The 18,518-nt window shown below is 51.8% G+C and overlaps 4 protein-coding genes across 4 annotated transcripts; 2 read left to right on the top strand and 2 right to left on the bottom strand.

The window, feature by feature from the left end:
• Positions 1 to 1,043: 1,043 nt before the first annotated feature.
• Positions 1,044 to 7,304, top strand: N7509_007866 (tetrafunctional fatty acid synthase subunit FAS1; the record flags this gene model as incomplete). Its single annotated transcript, XM_056632503.1, has 1 exon — positions 1,044 to 7,304. The coding sequence occupies one exon, from the start codon at positions 1,044 to 1,046 to the stop codon at positions 7,302 to 7,304; it is 6,261 nt and encodes a 2,086-aa protein (XP_056488054.1).
• A 1,382-nt stretch (positions 7,305 to 8,686) lies between these two features.
• N7509_007865 (uncharacterized protein) lies at positions 8,687 to 9,652 on the top strand (the record flags this gene model as incomplete). The annotated part of the gene is made up of 2 exons (XM_056632502.1): positions 8,687 to 9,120; positions 9,187 to 9,652. The coding sequence occupies 2 exons, from the start codon at positions 8,687 to 8,689 to the stop codon at positions 9,650 to 9,652; spliced, it is 900 nt and encodes a 299-aa protein (XP_056488053.1).
• An 802-nt stretch (positions 9,653 to 10,454) lies between these two features.
• On the bottom strand, positions 10,455 to 12,811 carry N7509_007864 (transcription factor IIF subunit TFG1; the record flags this gene model as incomplete). Its single annotated transcript, XM_056632501.1, has 3 exons — positions 10,455 to 10,678; positions 10,760 to 11,291; positions 11,390 to 12,811. The coding sequence occupies 3 exons, from the start codon at positions 12,809 to 12,811 to the stop codon at positions 10,455 to 10,457; spliced, it is 2,178 nt and encodes a 725-aa protein (XP_056488052.1).
• A 456-nt stretch (positions 12,812 to 13,267) lies between these two features.
• N7509_007863 (Oligopeptide transporter OPT superfamily) lies at positions 13,268 to 18,254 on the bottom strand (the record flags this gene model as incomplete). Its single annotated transcript, XM_056632500.1, has 11 exons — positions 13,268 to 14,057; positions 14,143 to 14,163; positions 14,221 to 14,731; positions 14,801 to 15,314; positions 15,410 to 15,999; positions 16,044 to 16,611; positions 16,942 to 17,724; positions 17,795 to 17,908; positions 17,978 to 18,081; positions 18,135 to 18,180; positions 18,234 to 18,254. 11 exons carry the CDS (start codon positions 18,252 to 18,254, stop codon positions 13,268 to 13,270), a joined length of 4,062 nt encoding a protein of 1,353 aa, XP_056488051.1.
• Between the last annotated feature and the right edge of the window lie 264 nt (positions 18,255 to 18,518).

Genomic DNA, 18,518 nt, shown 5'->3' with positions numbered 1-18,518 from the left:
TGTTTAATAGAAGAAACCCCCAAAAGAAGAGAATAGGGAAATTAAAAAGTTGACAAGTAATGACAATGAGGAGAAGGGAAGAGGAGAGGAGAGGGGAGGAGGAGGAGTGTCAAGGAAGGACTGGAGGTTGACCCGATGGGGATGGGAAGCAAAAAAAAAAAGGTGGGAGTTGATAGCTGGTAATACAATTACAGTTACAATGGGTGTGGTGGGTGGGCAGTAACCAGTAGCCAGTGGTGGTGGTGGGCAGTAAGGCGGTGGGCAGTATCAGTACTCAGTATCAGTAACCACTAGGGTGATGGTACCACTGGTGGGCGGTATGTAAGTAAGTACTGACAGGTACTGGATGCAGTTGAGTAATCAAGTCAACATTTACTGGTGGTAACCCAGTAGTTAGTGGTAACTATAACTACAAAGTCCGGCATTCGGCCGGATGTTGAGTATGGGTGGCCAAGTGGAGGAGTGTACTGTGCCTGATTCTACAGTATCAGAGTGGCACTACTACAGTAGCACTAGAGTATACTAGAGTATACTCTATACTCTCCACTCTTCCTCCATAAAATACATACTGTAACAATCCCAACGCCCCAGCGTCCCACTAAAAACGAAGATTACCAACAAACTCGTTGAATTCGGCGGGGCCACGCTAGTCCCCTTTGGGTGATTCAACTGATCTTTTTTTTTGTTGCTTCCACCACCACCACCACCACCTCCTCCACCATTGCTGCCCTGCCGACTTTGACTACTTCCTCTGTCCTCCTCCTCCACCTCCACCTCCTCTACTCCTCCCCCTCTTCAGTTCTTGCTTTTTACTTTACTTAATCTTATTTCGTGTCAATTGAGATATCTAGAGGTATCTACTCCTTGCTCTCCTCCACCACCACCACCACCACCACCACCACCACCACACCGCAGCTGCTAACCACCACAGTCAATTGACCACGACTCCCGATAGAGATAGAGGGGATTTACGACTGCATATACATTAAACACCTCCTACGACTCCTCATCTTCTCCTTCTCACCACTACCACCACTCCCACCATGTACGGCACATCCACCGGCCCCCAGACCGGTATCAATACCCCCCCCTCCTCCCAGTCACTGCGCCCCCTCATCCTGTCGCATGGCTCTCTCGAATTCTCTTTCCTCGTTCCTACTTCCGTTCACTTTCATGCCTCCCAGTTGAAGGACGGCTTCGCCACATCATTACCCGAACCTACAGATGAATTGGCCCAGGATGATGAGCCCTCCTCCGTCGCCGAGTTGGTCGCCCGCTACATTGGTCATGTCGCCCGCGAAGTCGAGGCCGGAGAGGATGATACCCAGGGCAGCTATGATGAGGTCCTCAAGCTGGTTCTGAATGAGTTCGAGCGTGCTTTTATGCGCGGTAACGACGTTCACGCCGTCGCCGCTGCTCTCCCCGGTATCGTCGAGAAGAAAAACCAGGTCGTCGAGGCCTATTATGCCGGACGTGCCGCCGCCGGCCGGCCCACAAAGCCCTACGATTCGGCGCTCTTCCGCGCTGCCTCTGACGAGGCGGCCGGTATTTACACCGTCTTCGGTGGTCAGGGTAACATTGAGGAGTACTTTGACGAGCTGCGCGCTGTTTATACTACTTACCCTTCCTTCGTCGAGGACCTCATTGTCTCCTCTGCAGAGCTCCTGCAATCGCTCTCTCGGGATCCCGAGGCCAGCAAGCAGTACCCTAAGGGTCTGGATATTATCCGCTGGCTCCAGGACCGCGATGCCCAACCCGATACCGACTACCTGGTCTCCGCCCCCGTCAGTCTTCCTCTGATCGGTTTGGTCCAGCTGGCTCACTACACCGTCACCTGCAAGGTCCTGGGCCGCCAGCCCGGCGATCTGCTGGAGCGTATCCGGGGAACTACTGGTCACTCGCAAGGCGTTGTGACTGCGGCCGCTATTGCTACGGCCACCAGCTGGGAGTCCTTCGCCCAGGCTTCCCGCAATGCTCTGACCATGCTCTTCTGGATCGGTCTGCGCAGTCAACAGGCCTACCCCCGTACTTCCATTGCCCCCTCTGTCCTGCAGGACTCGATCGAGAATGGCGAGGGTACCCCCACTCCCATGCTTTCCATCCGTGATCTGTCCCGCGCTCAGGTCCAGGAGCACATTGATGCCACCAACCAGCACTTGCCCGAGGACCGCCACATCGCCATCTCCCTGGTCAACAGTGCTCGCAACTTCGTTGTCACCGGTCCTCCCATCTCTCTCTACGGTCTGAACCTGCGTCTCCGCAAGGTCAAGGCCCCTACTGGTCTCGATCAGAACCGTGTTCCCTTCACTGAGCGCAAGGTTCGCTTCGTCAACCGTTTCCTCCCCATCACCGCCCCCTTCCACAGCCAGTACCTCACCTCTGCCTATGAGCGTATCCTGGAGGACCTCGAGGATGTCGATATCCCCGCCAAGTCCCTCGTCATTCCCGTTTTCCACACCAAGACTGGCGATGACCTGCGCCAGCTGGGCGATGAAAGCGCCGTCCCCGCTCTGGTTCGCATGATCACTCATGATCCTGTCAACTGGGAGCAGGCCACTGTCTTCCCCAGTGCCACTCACATCGTTGACTTCGGCCCTGGTGGCATTTCCGGTCTCGGTGTTCTGACCAACCGCAACAAGGATGGTACCGGTGTCCGAGTCATTCTGGCTGGCGAGATGGATGGTACCAACGCCGAGGTTGGCTACAAGCCTGAGCTGTTCGACCGTGACGAGCACTCCGTCAAGTATGCCACCGACTGGGTGAAGGAGCATGGCCCTCGCCTCGTGCAGACTTCCACCGGTCAGACCTACGTCGACACCAAGATGAGTCGTCTGCTCGGCATCCCCCCTGTTATGGTCGCCGGTATGACCCCTACTACTGTCGCCTGGGACTTCGTGGCCGCTACCATGAACGCCGGTTACCACGTCGAGCTGGGTGGTGGTGGTTACTACAACGCCAAGACTATGACCGCCGCTGTCAACAAGATCGAGAAGGTCATCCCCCCTGGCCGTGGTATCACTATCAACTTGATCTATGTCAACCCCCGTGCCATGGCCTGGCAGATCCCTCTGATCGGTCGCCTGCGCGCTGATGGTGTCCCCATCGAGGGTCTCACCATTGGTGCTGGTGTGCCCTCTATTGAGGTTGCCAACGAGTACATCGAGACTCTGGGTATCAAGCACATTGCTTTTAAGCCCGGCTCCGTCGACGCTATCCAGCAGGTCATCAACATCGCCAAGGCCAACCCCAAGTTCCCCATTCTCCTCCAGTGGACCGGTGGTCGTGGCGGTGGTCACCACTCTTTCGAGGATTTCCACCAGCCCATCCTCCAGATGTACGGCCGTATTCGCAAGCAAGACAACATCGTTCTTGTTGCTGGCAGTGGTTTCGGTGGCGCTGAGGACACTTACCCTTACCTCTCCGGTACCTGGTCCGGCAAGTTCGGCTACCCTGCCATGCCCTTCGATGGTTGTCTCTTCGGTTCCCGTGTGATGGTCGCCAAGGAGGCCCACACTTCCAAGAACGCCAAGAAGGCGATCGTCGATGCCCCTGGTGTTGCCGATGAGGAGTGGGAGAAGACCTACAAGGGCGCCACTGGTGGTGTCATCACCGTTCTCTCCGAGATGGGCGAGCCTATCCACAAGCTCGCTACTCGTGGTGTTCTGTTCTGGCAGGAGATGGACCAGAAGATCTTCAAGCTTGACAAGGCCAAGCGTGTTCCTGAGCTGAAGAAGCAGCGCAACTACATCATCAAGAAGCTCAATGATGACTTCCACAAGGTGTGGTTCGGCCGCAACGCTGCCAATGAGACCGTCGATCTGGAGGATATGACCTATGCTGAGGTTGTCCACCGTATGGTCGAGCTCATGTACGTTAAGCATGAGTCTCGCTGGATCGACGACTCGCTGAAGCGTCTCACCGGTGATGTCCTCCGCCGTGTCGAGGAGCGTTTCACCACTGCCAATGGCCAGGCTTCCCTTCTGCAGAACTACTCCGAGCTGGACACCCCTTACCCCGCTGTTGACAACATTCTTGCTGCCTACCCCGAGGCTGCCTCCCAACTAATCAACGCTCAAGATGTGCAGCACTTCCTTCTCCTCTGCCAGCGCCGTGGTCAGAAGCCCGTTCCCTTCGTCCCCGTTCTGGATGAGAACTTCGAGTACTTCTTCAAGAAGGACTCTCTGTGGCAGAGCGAGGATCTCGAGGCTGTTGTTGACCAGGATGTCGGCCGTACCTGTATTCTGCAGGGTCCCATGGCCGCTCACTTCTCCAAGATCATGGATGAGCCTGTTCAGGACATTCTTGATGGCGTCCACAACGGTCACATTGCTGGCCTGCTCCGTGATGTCTACGGTGGTGACAAGTCCAAGATCCCCGTGATCGAGTACTTCGGCGGCAGACTGTCCAACCCTGAAGATGAGCCCGAGCTGGATGGTCTCACTGTCTCTGAGGAGCCCAACAAGCTCAGCTTCCGTCTGTCCGCTTCTCCCTCCGCTGTCCTCCCCGATGACGACCAGTGGCTGCGTCTCCTCGCCGGCGATTCCTACTCTTGGCGTCACGCTCTCTTCCAGGCCGATGTCTATGTCCAGGGTCACCGTTTCCAGACCAACCCCATGAAGCGCATCGTTGCCCCCACTGGCGGCCTCTACGTCGAGATCGCCAACCCCAACACTCCTGCCAAGACTGTCATCACTGTCCGTGAGCCCTACCAGTCTGGCAAGCTCGTCAAGACCGTTGAGGCCAAGATGAACGAGAACGGCCAGATCAGCCTGACCCTGTTCGAGGGCCGCACCGCCGAGAATGGCGTTGTTCCCCTGAACTTCCTCTTCACTTACCACCCGGAGACCGGCTACGCCCCCATCCGTGAGGTTATGGGTGACCGCAACGACCGCATCAAAGAGTTCTACTACCGTATCTGGTTCGGCAACAAGGATGTCCCCTTCGACACCCCCACCACTGCCACTTTCAACGGTGGAACCGAGACCATCACCTCGCAGGCTGTTGCTGACTTCGTCCACGCCGTCGGTAACACCGGTGAGGCCTTCGTCGACCGCCCCGGCAAGGAAGTCTACGCTCCTATGGACTTTGCTATTGTTGCTGGCTGGAAGGCCATCACCAAGCCCATCTTCCCCCGTACCATCGACGGTGATCTGCTCAAGCTGGTCCACCTGTCCAACGGCTTCAAGATGGTTCCTGGTGCCCAGCCCCTGAAGGTTGGCGATGTTCTGGACACCACTGCCCAGATCAACGCTGTCATCAACAACGAGTCTGGCAAGATGGTCGAGGTTTGCGGTACCATCAAGCGCGATGGCCAGGCTATCATGCACGTCACTAGCCAGTTCTTGTACCGTGGTGCCTACACCGACTTTGAGAACACCTTCCAGCGCAAGGAGGAGGTTCCCATGCAGGTTCACCTGGCTACCAGCCGTGACGTTGCCATCCTCCGCTCTAAGGAGTGGTTCCGCGTGGATGAGAGCGACATCGAGCTGCTCGGCCAGACCCTCACTTTCCGTCTGCAGTCTCTGATCCGCTTCAAGAACACCACTGTCTTCAGCAACGTTCAGACCATCGGTCAGGTCCTGCTGGAGCTTCCCACCAAGGAGGTTGTTCAGGTCGCTTCCGTGGAGTACGAGGCCGGTGCCTCCCACGGCAACCCCGTCATCGACTACCTCCAGCGTAACGGTAACTCCATCGAGCAGCCCATCCACTTCGAGAACCCCATCCCGCTCAGTGGCAAGACTGCTCTGGAGCTGCGTGCCCCGGCCTCCAACGAGACCTACGCTCGTGTCTCTGGCGATTACAACCCCATCCACGTGTCGCGTGTCTTCTCCAGCTATGCCAACCTACCCGGCACCATCACTCACGGCATGTACAGCAGTGCCGCCGTGCGCAGCCTGGTCGAGACCTGGGCCGCCGAGAACAACATCGGCCGTGTCCGTGGCTTCCACGTCTCCCTGGTCGGTATGGTTCTGCCTAACGACATGATCACCGTCAAGCTCCAGCACGTCGGTATGATTGCCGGTCGCAAGCTCATCAAGGTCGAGGCCTTCAACAAGGAGACCGAGGAGAAGGTTCTGGACGGCGAGGCCGAGGTCGAGCAGCCCATCACTTCCTACGTCTTCACTGGTCAAGGTTCCCAGGAGCAGGGCATGGGTATGGAGCTCTATGCCAGCAGCCCCGTCGCCAAGGAGGTCTGGGACCGTGCCGATCGTCACTTCATCGAGAACTACGGTCTCTCCATCATCGATATCGTCAAGAACAACCCCAAGGAACTCACCGTCTACTTCGGTGGTCCCCGTGGTAAGGCTATTCGCCAGAACTACATCTCGATGACCTTCGAGTCTGTCAACGCCGATGGCTCCATCAAGTCAGAGAAGATCTTCAAGGAGGTCGACGAGACTACCGCCTCGTACACCTACCGCTCTCCTACCGGTCTGCTTTCCGCTACCCAGTTCACCCAGCCCGCCCTCACCCTCATGGAGAAGGCCTCATTCGAGGACATGCGCTCCAAGGGTCTGGTCCAGCGCGACAGCAGCTTCGCCGGTCACTCTCTGGGTGAATACTCCGCCCTGGCCGCCCTGGCCGACGTCATGCCCATCGAGTCCCTGGTCTCCGTCGTCTTCTACCGCGGTCTGACCATGCAAGTCGCCGTCGAGCGCGACGCCCAAGGCCGCTCCAACTACTCCATGTGCGCCGTCAACCCGAGCCGTATCTCCAAGACCTTCAACGAGCAAGCTCTCCAATACGTCGTGGAAAACATCTCCGAAACCACCGGCTGGCTCCTCGAGATCGTCAACTACAACGTCGCCAACATGCAATACGTCGCAGCCGGTGACCTCCGCGCCCTAGACTGCCTAACCAACCTACTGAACTTCCTCAAGGCTCAGAACATCGACATCCCCGCCCTGATGGAGAGCATGTCCATCGAAGACGTCAAGGCCCACCTCGTCAGCATTATTCAAGAATGCGTCAAGCAAACCGAAGCCAAGCCCCGCCCCATTAACCTGGAGCGTGGTTTCGCTACCATCCCGCTCAAGGGCATTGATGTCCCCTTCCACAGTACTTTCCTGCGCTCGGGTGTTAAGCCTTTCCGCTCTTTCTTGCTTAAGAAGATTAATAAGACTACTATTGATCCGAGCAAGTTGATCGGCAAGTACATTCCCAATGTTACGGCTAGACCGTTCGAGATTACGAAGGAGTACTTTGAAGATGTTTATCGTTTGACGAACTCTCCTCGTATCGCTTCTATTCTCGCGAACTGGGATAAGTATGAGGAGGGTGGTGAGGCTGCTGCTCGTGCTTAGGTGAGGCTAGCCCTGAGTTGGAGCTGGAGTTGGAGCTGAAGTTGGACTTTCGAGGTGTGTGATTTTTGTCATGTCATGTCATTGTCATTGCATTGCATTGCCGATGCCAGTACCTAATGTGTGTGTGCATGTGTTTTTCTTTTTCATTTTTTCCTTTTTCCTTTTGTATCTCCCATAGAAAGACCTGTCAATCAGGTCGTGATGTGACATGTCTCTGTTCTGTCTGGTTTTTTGTGGATTTTTGGCGCTATTTACTGTGGCATGTATATCTTTGATGTTAAATGTTAAGAGTTGATTCAGTTCATTTTATTTTATATTATTTCATTTTATTCTACTTCATTCTGCTCCTTAAGTCTGGGAATTCGAGTACTTCTTTTCCTGCGTATTTACTAGTTAGTTGCCTTTGTAGACCCCCAGTAACTTGAAAACAGTCACCATGATCCGGCCAACTCATTGATATAATATCTCAATCTTGGAAACACTACAGTGCTGTACTCGCACCCCTTTCAACCTACAAATACAGGAATTTGCCAGGTCTTCATATATTCCAAGATTTGTATCTGACATTGAACCAAAACCTGAACCTTATTCTATACTCGATTCGATTATCACCATGTAACTATGGAATGGCATGGGATGGAATGCCTCACCAGGTGGGATTCGACACAGCAAAAAAAAATAGGCGGAATAGTACCAAAAAAAATACAGCGCTAGTCTAAAGAGAGCCAAAAAGTGCGGACACACAGTTCAAGTTCCTACTAGTTAGTATATTCTGGACCGCGGACGATAGCCGACTGGCTCGGGCTCCCCCGTAGCTTAATTTTGTATTTTACGAGTACCCTTGGATCTTCTTGTAAAGGTTACAGGCGCTGCTTCATGTAGAGCCCCTTTGTCAATAGCGGCCATTTTTACTCATAGTAGATACACCTGGGCAGTGGGCAGTACGGGTACTCCGTAGTTCGAGAAATCATCTCAAACTCCCACTCTTCTATTCCTATTTAATTTTCACTTCAATCGGCGTTACCGATCCTAACTTTTTACGTGGGTCTTGAGGCTTAAATTCCAGGGACTGGCCCCTGAAAAGTTGGGGGCTATCGAAATAGCGCGTCTAATTTGGGACTAAAGCCTCGCTAACAGCGACGGGGACCGGAATACCAGCAGTACTAGCGGCCATTTCCTTCTAAAATCCGGCCGTGAACTCCGGAGGCTGATTTTACAAGGTTTATTTATAACGCCGGGTCCAGACTGATTCTGAGTCCGTCTAAGTTTCTCACCTTCGTCTTTCGTTTCTTTCCAAGGTGTTTATCGGGATATTCAACTTTTTCATCATCATTCTTTCATTTTTCCATTATACATCATTGCGAATATCCTCATCCAACAAAATGGCTCCCACCACCACAACCATGATATTTCGCCTCCTCGCATTATCCGCAGCTCTAAGCCAGGCGACTGCATCCTTCAGCCTCAATATCTCCGGCCCAAGCTGGGACTATACAACCAAGGACCTAGCACCCACCACCTCCCAATCATGCAAAGAAGCCTACAGCGCCAGTATCAACTGTGATGAAACTCTTCTCAAGCTCGTGGCGTCCTTGGACATAAACTTCCACCCGGATAATTCGGATTTGCGACAAACTTGCACTACGACCTGTAAAGACTCGCTGGATGATTATGTCAAGAATGTTAAGGATGCTTGTGACCAGGATGGGGATCTGGCTGGTCTGGATCAGGGGAGATCTCTTGATTTCTCGGTTCCTGTTTCGACGGTTGGGGAGGTTTTTCAGTATATGTATGGTCGGGGTTGTGCGATGAATGGGTAAGCAAAATAAAGCTGACTACTTTGGTCCTTGGGTGGAATACATGTGCTTACATTTCTTTGCAGAACTGACTACTGCTACCCAACCTTCGCGGAAAGCGATAGCTGGGGCAGCGAGGATTTCTCATGCAGCGACAACTGTGCAATGAAATTCATGCAAAACGCCCACAACCAACCTGGTTCCGGATATTTCTTCTTCTACTTCACCCTTAGCAACCAGTCCTCGTGGTGGGAAGATGTTTTTGCGGGTGGTTGGAAGACTGTTGTTAAATGCGGCAAGGGTGGAAGTGGAAGTGGAAGCTCTGTCAGTTCGAGCGTGAGCTCGTCAAAGACTGATTCTGTTGACTCTTCCTCTTCTTCTTCTTCTTCTTCTTCTTCTTCTTCTTCTTCTTCAACCAGTCTAAGTAATGGCAATGCTGTTTCTACGACTTCGACTTCGACTGCGGCTATGAGGAGTACTACTAGTACTGCTCCTGCTAATTCGGCTACTGCTACTAGTGGTGCTTCGAGGCTTAGAATTCTCTTCTTTTAGATCCTGGGCGTGGGTGTATATGCTTTAAGCATTTTGGATGTACTTTTAATGTAATTAATTATGAAAAATATGGGTATCAAATTCATTATTCTTATATTAGGCAGATACAAGGTTGTATTATGTTCCCGAAACTATTCATTAGAACTAGTATACTAGCTTACTTATCTTACGTATACTGTATATGAATCTTCGTATCCGTTACTGATATAAAACTGCTGAGTATGTAACCTTTGGACTGTTCAGAGTACTTATGTCACAGTATTTACTCCTACTAAATCTACTAAATCCGAGTCACCACCGCACAGAATCCAAACTTGAACCTAAATGTAATCCCAGATAATACTTGTAGTCTGATCAAATAAAATAACTTTGTCCAAATTCAAATTCAAATTCAAATTCATTTGTTCAGGTTCGTTGTATTGGAGCCCTGTGGCTCATCTTGGCTTGGCTTGGCTTGGCTTGGTTTAGATTTAGATTTAGCACAAAGTATTGGCAATTATCATACATCAGATTCCTGTATTGAATGAAACGAACTTCATTCTATCTTCAGTCTTGTCCAGTCCAGTCAAATCAGACCAGACCAGACCAGACCCGAATCTCGACGGTATCCCCATCCTCATCTTGAGCCACCAAGCTATCAATCACTATCACCATCCACCTAGATACCCCTGCCCTTTCTCTCTTCCTTTCTTGCTTTCTTTCGCTGTGCACTTCTTTCCACATCCTCTCTTCTTCTCTTCTCTTCTCTTCTCCTCACCCACTCACTCACCCTCCCAATCCAAGCTTAGAATAGGAACTACCCCTACCCCTTCCAAGGACCAGGCTGCAACAACCTCGTCTCCTTAATGTAAACACTAACATCCTTGACAATAGCAATAAATCTCCGATGATTCTCCTTACTATCGCCAATGCGAGGTCGGAATTTCCGCAACAGATCACTGCTCTGGATACCTGTTGCCGGAATTGCGGCGTGGATTTCCGCGGGTGTTGGGAAGGGTTGGTTTCCTGGGATAGGTGTTGATCGGCCTGGGTATATGGGGTTAGCAATGCGAATATAAAATAGACTGGGTGAAAAGAAATGAATGCTGATTCGGGGGGGGTGCTTACCTCTCGCGCCCTCGGGACTACTAGCCCGACTCCCAGAGAAACTCCGTCCACCAGCAATAGGACTACCAGCGCGTGAACCAACAGGCGTTCCAGTCCTGGATTGCCCTGGCAGAGTAAGCTTAAGTTTCTTCGGTTTACCGCTCTCGCTCATTTCAGCGCCTGAACCGGCCATATCGACGTCGCTACCTGAACCAGATCCGCCGAGAGGAATATTTCGAACGCGTTTCTTACCCGCTGCTGCTGCGGTGGGCGAAATTGGTCGCGATGTAGGTTGCGGTGTTGGGTGCGAAGAGGCGTGCTTGTTCTTGGCCTTCTTGCGAGATGTGTCTGTTCCACTTGCGTCGGAGCCGTTGGGGGATCCGAGGCGTTTGCGGGAAGTGGCTGATTTCTTTAGCGGGTCGGTGTATTTTGGTCGGCCTGAGGGAGTGTTGTTGCCTTTTGATGAGCCGGAGTCCTTTTGTTGATTCTTTTCTTCTTCGGCCTTTTTCTTTTCTTCTTCTTTTTGGCGCTCGGTTTCGCTGTCGTCGGAGCTCTGGATATCGTTAGTCAACGAGTTACTGGTGACATTTCAAGCTGGAAATGGAAATGGAAACCAAATCTCCAGAGCAGGGCACGGCAGGGTAGTCTTACCTCCTCATCAGTGTAAGGATTAAAATCCGACCCAGAACTATAATCATAATTCTTCTCACGCTTCTTCAACGCCTTCCGCACCTTCTTACCCTGAACATGACGAGCCTCCTTCTCCCACTTCTCGCGCTTCTCCTCTTCCTCATAATCCTTCTCATTCTTAAGATCAAACACATTTGCCTTGAGCTGATCTTCCTTAATCCGTTTCTCTGCAGCCTTGGTATCCTCATCCTGATCATTGAACAGATCATCACCATGCTCCTCATCATCCGCAAATCGATCCTCTTCGAAATCCATCTCTCCACCCTCAAGACCCTCCCGTCCATTCTGAGTCCCCTGCTTGCCAAAGAAAACCTTCCGAGACTTCGCATACTGGTCTAGCTGACTCTTCTCCATAATCTCAGCCTGTTTCTCCATAAACCATCTCGGATCCTTGATTCGCTTCGCCATATGTTTCTCCGCTTCTTCGATAGTAAGAGCCTTGAACTGACTCTTCGCACTGAACTTATACCACTTCTCCGCGGGAATCATCCGCACCTTCGCCTGCCCCTGCTGACCCTGTCCATGATCAAACATAAAAACAGCATGCGTCTCCGAAAGCGCAGCCTCATAATTCCCAACCCAGATATTGCGATTATCAAAATCTTCAAGATGCCACGGCAAAGCCTCCTCATATCTAACCCTAGCACGCGCCAATTCCTCGGGAGTCATATCACTCTTAAAAACCTGCTGAGTCTTCTGTTTCGGCGCATTAGGTCTCTTCGAAGATCCAGCCGCAGGAGCAATTTGAGCCTGATTCTCCGCACGCTCTTTATCGCGTAGTGCGCGCTTTGCGTCCATGGCTTCTTTATCTGCTTCGCTAAGTTGTTCGCCTCCTGGTCCGACTAGACGTTCGGAATTGGATTCGTGGGATCGAGTGCGTGGGTCGCGGCGGTGTAGACGGACTGGTCGGGTGAATTGGGACTCGTCGCGGGGATCGACGGGTCGTTTTGCGGCGAAGCGGGCGATGTGGTGTTTCATTCCTTCTAGGAGGGCGCGTTTGGTTGTTACCACGGGATAATCGGTGTAGGTTGTTGAGAGGAGGGGTCCACTGAAGCCGTTTACGGAGTGGTCGGCTGCGTTGGTGTTGGCGCTGGCGTTGGTGTTGGGAGGTATAGCTGACAGGGCAGGGTTCTCGGAGGAAGCTTGCGGGTTTTGGGGCCGTGTTGGGAGCGTTTTGATTGATGTTGCGGGTACTTGGCGGAGTTGACCTGGTCGAGATGGAGGTGCGAGACCTCCTGGTGCACCTGTGGCGGCCTTCACTGGACCTCTTCGCTTTGGGCGAACTAAGGGGTCTGCTTGTCTGGGGCGACGCATTCGCATTGGCGGAGCTCCGTTTGGCCCGGTTGGCGTTCGGCCGTTGGAGGGGTTTGTTGGCGTCGACATGGTGGACGAAGAGGGGTTGGCTTGACTTGGTGTATTGTGTTTCTCGATCAAACAGGGGAGCGCATCGGAGAGATGGCGCTGTTGATGAGGGGAGAGGGCGCGAGTGAGGTGAGGTGAGGTGAAGTGAGGTCAGTGACCGATAGTGACTTAGTCATCGGGCTTGGCATTGGGCTGTCCCCGTCCCCGGGTGAACAAAGAGATTATCAGTTGGAGAGACGGGATCATGAGATAGGACATACCTGGGCATCCATGGATTTAATTGGATTTAATAGCTGAATAAGCAAAGAAATATTTGAAAGGATTACCCTATACTTCACTTCTTTCATCATATCACTTTTCATAACTAACAGTTCGTGACATCATTCATTCAGTAGCACACCATTATATACCTGACTCGTATGAGTACAAACAACTCCTCATTCATCGATCATGATCATGATAATTCCAAGCCCTCGGTTATAGTCCAAACTTCTCCCCAGGCTCCAACCGCCTATAAGGGCAAGCAACCCAATCACAACCCTGTTTATAAATCTCCGTTCCCCACCACTTAAACCCATCAACCCAACCAGGATAAATAAACGCAAAGAAAACCACAATAACAGCAAAAGCCAAACCCGAATCCAAAGCCGCAGAAAGAGTCATAGCATACTTCTCCCACCAAGCCGTCCTCCTCCTCCGAATAACATAATTAAACACAAAACAAACAAGTGCCCAAATACTAAAATTCAACCCCGTAGCCGGCGGGATCCAACTCAAACTCCCAAACAGGATCGGGAAATTCACCTTACGCCAGAAATTCTTTCGACTGCGTCGGCGAGGATCCACGCTCCCAACGGAGCGATGGCGCCGATTAGGAACGCCCACACGAGGGGCCGGTAGAGGCCGTCTGGTCCGAAGAAACGTTGTGGTCCCCACAACGCCCCAGAGAATACTGCCGTTGAAGTGGACTCGGGCGATGGGGCAGTTGAAGCCGTTCATTGCTTCGGGTGTGCAGAGGAGTGGGATGTGGGTGAACATCCAGTTGAGGACGCCGATTTGGGTTAGACTTGATACGAGGGTTGCCATCATTTGGACGCCGAATAGGATTCGGGGTGGGATTTTCATGTAATGGCCGAGTTTTAGGTCGGAGGAGAATTTGATGCCTTGCGCGGAACTGATGTAGGAATATGTCACGAAGATCATGTTTGCGACTGGTCGGCCTGGGAAAACGATGCCGCAGATCAGTTGGCAGATTAGGTAGAGACTGCTGTGTTGGTTTGTGACGGCCATTATGATGCCGACGGGAATGAAGAAGATGCAGGTTATTCCTAAGGGCGAGGAATAGTCCGTACCAGGGTAGGTGTACGGGGTAGCTAGAGGAGAAGTTAGTAATCTTCACCTATCCTGCTAAAAGGGATAATTAAACGTACTGCTCCACAGTAAATGTTGCGGTAGCAAGCATTGTGACAAGCACAATGAGATACCATGTTATGGGCGCATCTTTGTAGCGTCTCATAAGACGGCAATGGACATCTTCCATGCCCAGAGGCATCTCTCGATTCGCATCTTGAGAGACATCACCCGAGGAATCAAAGTTGCGACGGCCGGGAGGAGGAACTTGTTCTGTTCGCAGAGGTTGGTAGGTCTCCATTCCGGGTAATTCTCGGCGCTCGTCGAATGCTTTGCGTGTTTGTTGCCAAATATCCTTGCCATACCAGCAGATGGTGTGGGTGACTAGCGAGGTTAGGGCAGCGAATTGAACACCATAAGATAGGACGTATGTGATGGGTAGATATACGGGCGAGTAGTCCGCGTAGGCCTTTTCGTCGAATAGAAAGTCCGGAGTTAAGATCCGGCTCACGTCGTATGGGTGCCCAGTGTTGTCGAATACTGCCGCGGAGAGGATGGGCATATAGGACGAAAAGAGCACATTTTTGTAGTCTAGACCAGTCAGAGATGAGATGAAAAGAAATATACGCTCGAGCATGCGGCATGCCGCATTCAACTTACACAAAATCGGAGCCATGGCCCAAATGACAATGACCAACCCAGTCACAATGTTCGCAGCAGCCCACCAAGGCGTCAATAGCGGAGACCCAATATAGGCGATTTGAGCCCAGTCAAACGTCAACGGAAACATTCCCAGACCGGATGCAACTCCAAACAGATTCGAAACCACGACATTTTTAGGAGCAAACCAAGTGATCACGTTGAAGTAGCTCAACGCAGGCATCAGTAAACCCGGAACGAAATACCAGAGAAAAGCACCCGTCCAAACGACGACAAAGAACTTGTATCGAGAGATACTCCACCCGTTAGCCTTCTTATTGGCATTCTTGTGCATTGTTGAAAACATCGCTGTCGACATGAGAGTACCGGGCCAAATCATGGCGGATGGTCGAACGAGGAATCGTCTTGTGAGGCCGGCGAATGCGTATCCAAGGACTTGCGTGGAAATAATAAGCAGCAATTGGTATAGTATTGGAACTTCCTGCTGGTAGAATTTGTGTTGTTCCACGATGACCTGTTCACGTATTAGTAAAGGATACAAAGAGCAATCCATATGCATGCGTGTATACTGAAAGTGTTAACTCTAACTTGGGTTAGGGCATATCTCACATCTGTAGCAAAAGCAAATCCAAAAGAAACATTGCTGCTAATATAAACGCAAGCATGTTCCTTCTCATTCCACCGACCCTGCGCCAACCAAAGACGCATCCTAGCTAACCAATTGATCTCCGGAGCATCAATTTCGCCAGAAAGAAGTTCACGATGATGCAAGGTTCCATTCTCAAAGACCTCGAGCGGATCACCCGTCCGTTTAAGAACCGCGTCCCAGAATTTCCCAAGAGGATGAACGAGGACAAGCGCAATGATCGGTGTAATAGCAACGCTGGGATATCGAAGAGAGAAAAAGAGATTGGCCGCTGAACCTGTCAGTGAGAAAAGTAGGGAAAGAATCCACATGCGCGGGGTATTGATTGACAGAGTGATATCGTCTGTGGCTGGGACTGTAGCTCGAACTTGGGCGTATGGTGAGTTATCCGGAGGATCTTCCTCGGTTGATTTGGTATCTTCTCCATCTAGGTCCAAGGTGTCTTCCTCGTCACTTGTAATGTATGGCGATGAGGCTGGTGTTTCTTGTACCACGGGGTTACCAGGTACCGCTAGGCCCGTTGCGAACGAGTATTTGGAATCGGCGCCCATTCCTACATCGGAGGTTGCTTCGGAAGGTCGACGATTCCTCCTATACCAGCCGCTGCTTTTTCGTCGACCCGACGAATGTGATCGTCGGGGTTTGGATCGGCGTCCCTCATTTGAGGGCCCACCGGTGCAGCTATCGGGGCTGGTCCGTGGATCTTGAGTCCGATTGTGTCTCTGTCTCTCGGACTGGGGGGGGAGGTTTCGGGGTCATCGGAATCCTCTTGCGGGATGCGCACGGCTCCGTACGAGGTCGAGCCCAGCGCGGGCGAGGTGCGAATAAGAGGGGCGCGCGACATGAAGCTCCCAATACGCTGGGTGAAGGAGCCGGGGGAGCCGGGGGAGGGGGAGGAGGGAGGGGAGTTTATGGAGTGGTATGAGTCGTCACATTCATCGTCGAGGGGATCGGGGAGGTCGAGCTGAGGAGTTTCGTTTGGGTTTTGGCTTTGGTTATGGCTGTAGTTGGAGTCGGAGTTGTGGTTGTGGTTGACTCGATCCGATTCGGCGGGAAGCGTCTCGCCCCTCGGCGGCGGGGGACAAGACTGCTTCCGCGTCTGCAGCGGAATGGCAGCCGTGATGGGTGATTGTGGGGAGATATCACTGGAATTGATTCCCCAGAGCTGTGCGCAGGAAAGAGGATCACCGATTTAGCTGAAAATGAAGTGGGAGAGAAATCCGGAAGTGGGAGAAAAGAGAAGATAGTGAGAGAGGTGGATTCGCCCCACACCGCCGTAGCAGCAGTTGAAGTATGAACTTGGACATGAACATGAACATTTATATTCAGGAATTACTGGCGAGGTACTGGCGAGGTACTTCAATTGAATGTATATTGAATGTATTTTGCTGTACGTTTCTGTACATTGTGTACATCGTGTACATTGCTGTATTCATTCTATGGATATCTTATACACTTCTATACTCCTTCTTTTTGCTTAAAATAGCTCCGTCACCTGGTTATCTTCATCGACGCGCGGCGCTTCAATCTGCGCTTGTCCACCCTCCTCCTTACCCTCACCCTCCTCATCACGCATAAGAACTTGCACCAGTCGATCACAAGCCTCCTGCACATTCTCATCATCCACATTCATATGACACTCTCGAATCACCGGGTACACCTTCACCTGGCGCATAAGGTCCCGACCTTCCCGAGTGGTAGTCAAGAGCATGAGAGTCTCCACATGGGTAGTGATGATAGTGGGATCACTATCGCGCTTCTTATCCGGAGGCAATAGCTGCAGATCCGGCAACATGGATAACATATCCTCGTCAGAGTACTCCTCAGGACCGGTAATGGGCAGCAGCAAGTAGGGGAGCAGATTAGCCGCGTCCTCGTCGAAAAGCATCGGGTGCGAGTCAACATCGAAAGCGACATTCTTGATGGTGGAGGCGACTCCCTTGCGACGGATATCGCTCTTGTGTTCCGTAAAGACGGTCAGCTTGGTGATAGGTACCACCCCGTCGTACTCTTGGCGGGTGGTGAAGTATTTCCGTCCTTCCTCGGTTTGAGACAGATCGGCGAAGAAGTAGGAGAGGTAGTCGAAGTTGGCATTTTTGTTGAGACCGCCCTCGGCACCCTTGACGAAACAGTCCATGAGTTGGTCGATGGCGTGTGCGGAGGTTGAGACGTTCTCGGGGATGCGGCGCTTTACGGCGAATAGTTTTTGTAGGGCTGAGGATTTGGCCATGTTGGCTAGTAGAGTTGCGAATTCGTCCGCATTAGGCTCTTTGATGCTCTGAATATGTGGAATCAAAGGTTAGTTAGTGATTGTGAGAATGCGTGGCGGGGCGCGGGCATGGACGGACCGTCAATTTGAAAAGCAGGGTCTCGATGAATTCGTCATCCTCGGCGAGGACCTTTAGGACTTCCTCGTCGCTTGACAGGTTGATCAGGATTGTCAAGGCATTCTTCGCAATGGGCTATATAAAAGCGCGGTCAGTGTGGCTGTTCTCAGCGGAATGAACACGGAGATGGAGAGAGGCACGCACGGTATAGTCCAAGGCCAGGAGCTTCAAGTCACGGACGGGGAGTAATTGGTGACGCTTAAAGAGACTGGGTTGAGCGGTAGAGAAACCAACCAGGTTCTCGGTGGCTAAACGGGTCAGTTTCGTTCCTGGGTGATCATGGTATATGGGCCAGGCTTACCAATGCCTCGAATCTGAGTGTTACCGTGGTGGAGGAATTCCACCAGCTAGTAGAGTCAGTTGATGTAGTCAAAGTAAGGGTGTAGGCTTCAGTGCTCACCTCTTCAAGTTCTGTAGGCATTGTGTTGGGGGGATGTGAGTGTGTAGAAGTGAAGAGAAGTGAAGAGTGAAGCGACAATCTTTTTTTTTCTGCCAAAGTGGGGGAACTCCGACGTCACCGCGGGGTTCCATTTGGATCTATGAACAGATTTTATATTCAGATTTATATATTACAAAGTTGGGGTTTGAATCAGAATTATAACTATAATTATAATTAGTTTCTTGGATAGGAATATAATTAATTGGCTCAACCAAGTTACATTTTAATTCTCTACTCACAATGACC

The sequence above is a fragment of the Penicillium cosmopolitanum genome, assembly GCF_028827165.1.
Source record: "Penicillium cosmopolitanum strain IBT 29677 chromosome Unknown utg000008l:1.0-4398992.0:1.0-4402845.0, whole genome shotgun sequence".
In the NCBI taxonomy this organism is placed as follows: Eukaryota; Fungi; Ascomycota; class Eurotiomycetes; order Eurotiales; family Aspergillaceae; genus Penicillium; species Penicillium cosmopolitanum.
Note: the sequence above shows the minus strand (reverse complement) of the source record. Positions and strands in the feature narration are given on the sequence as shown.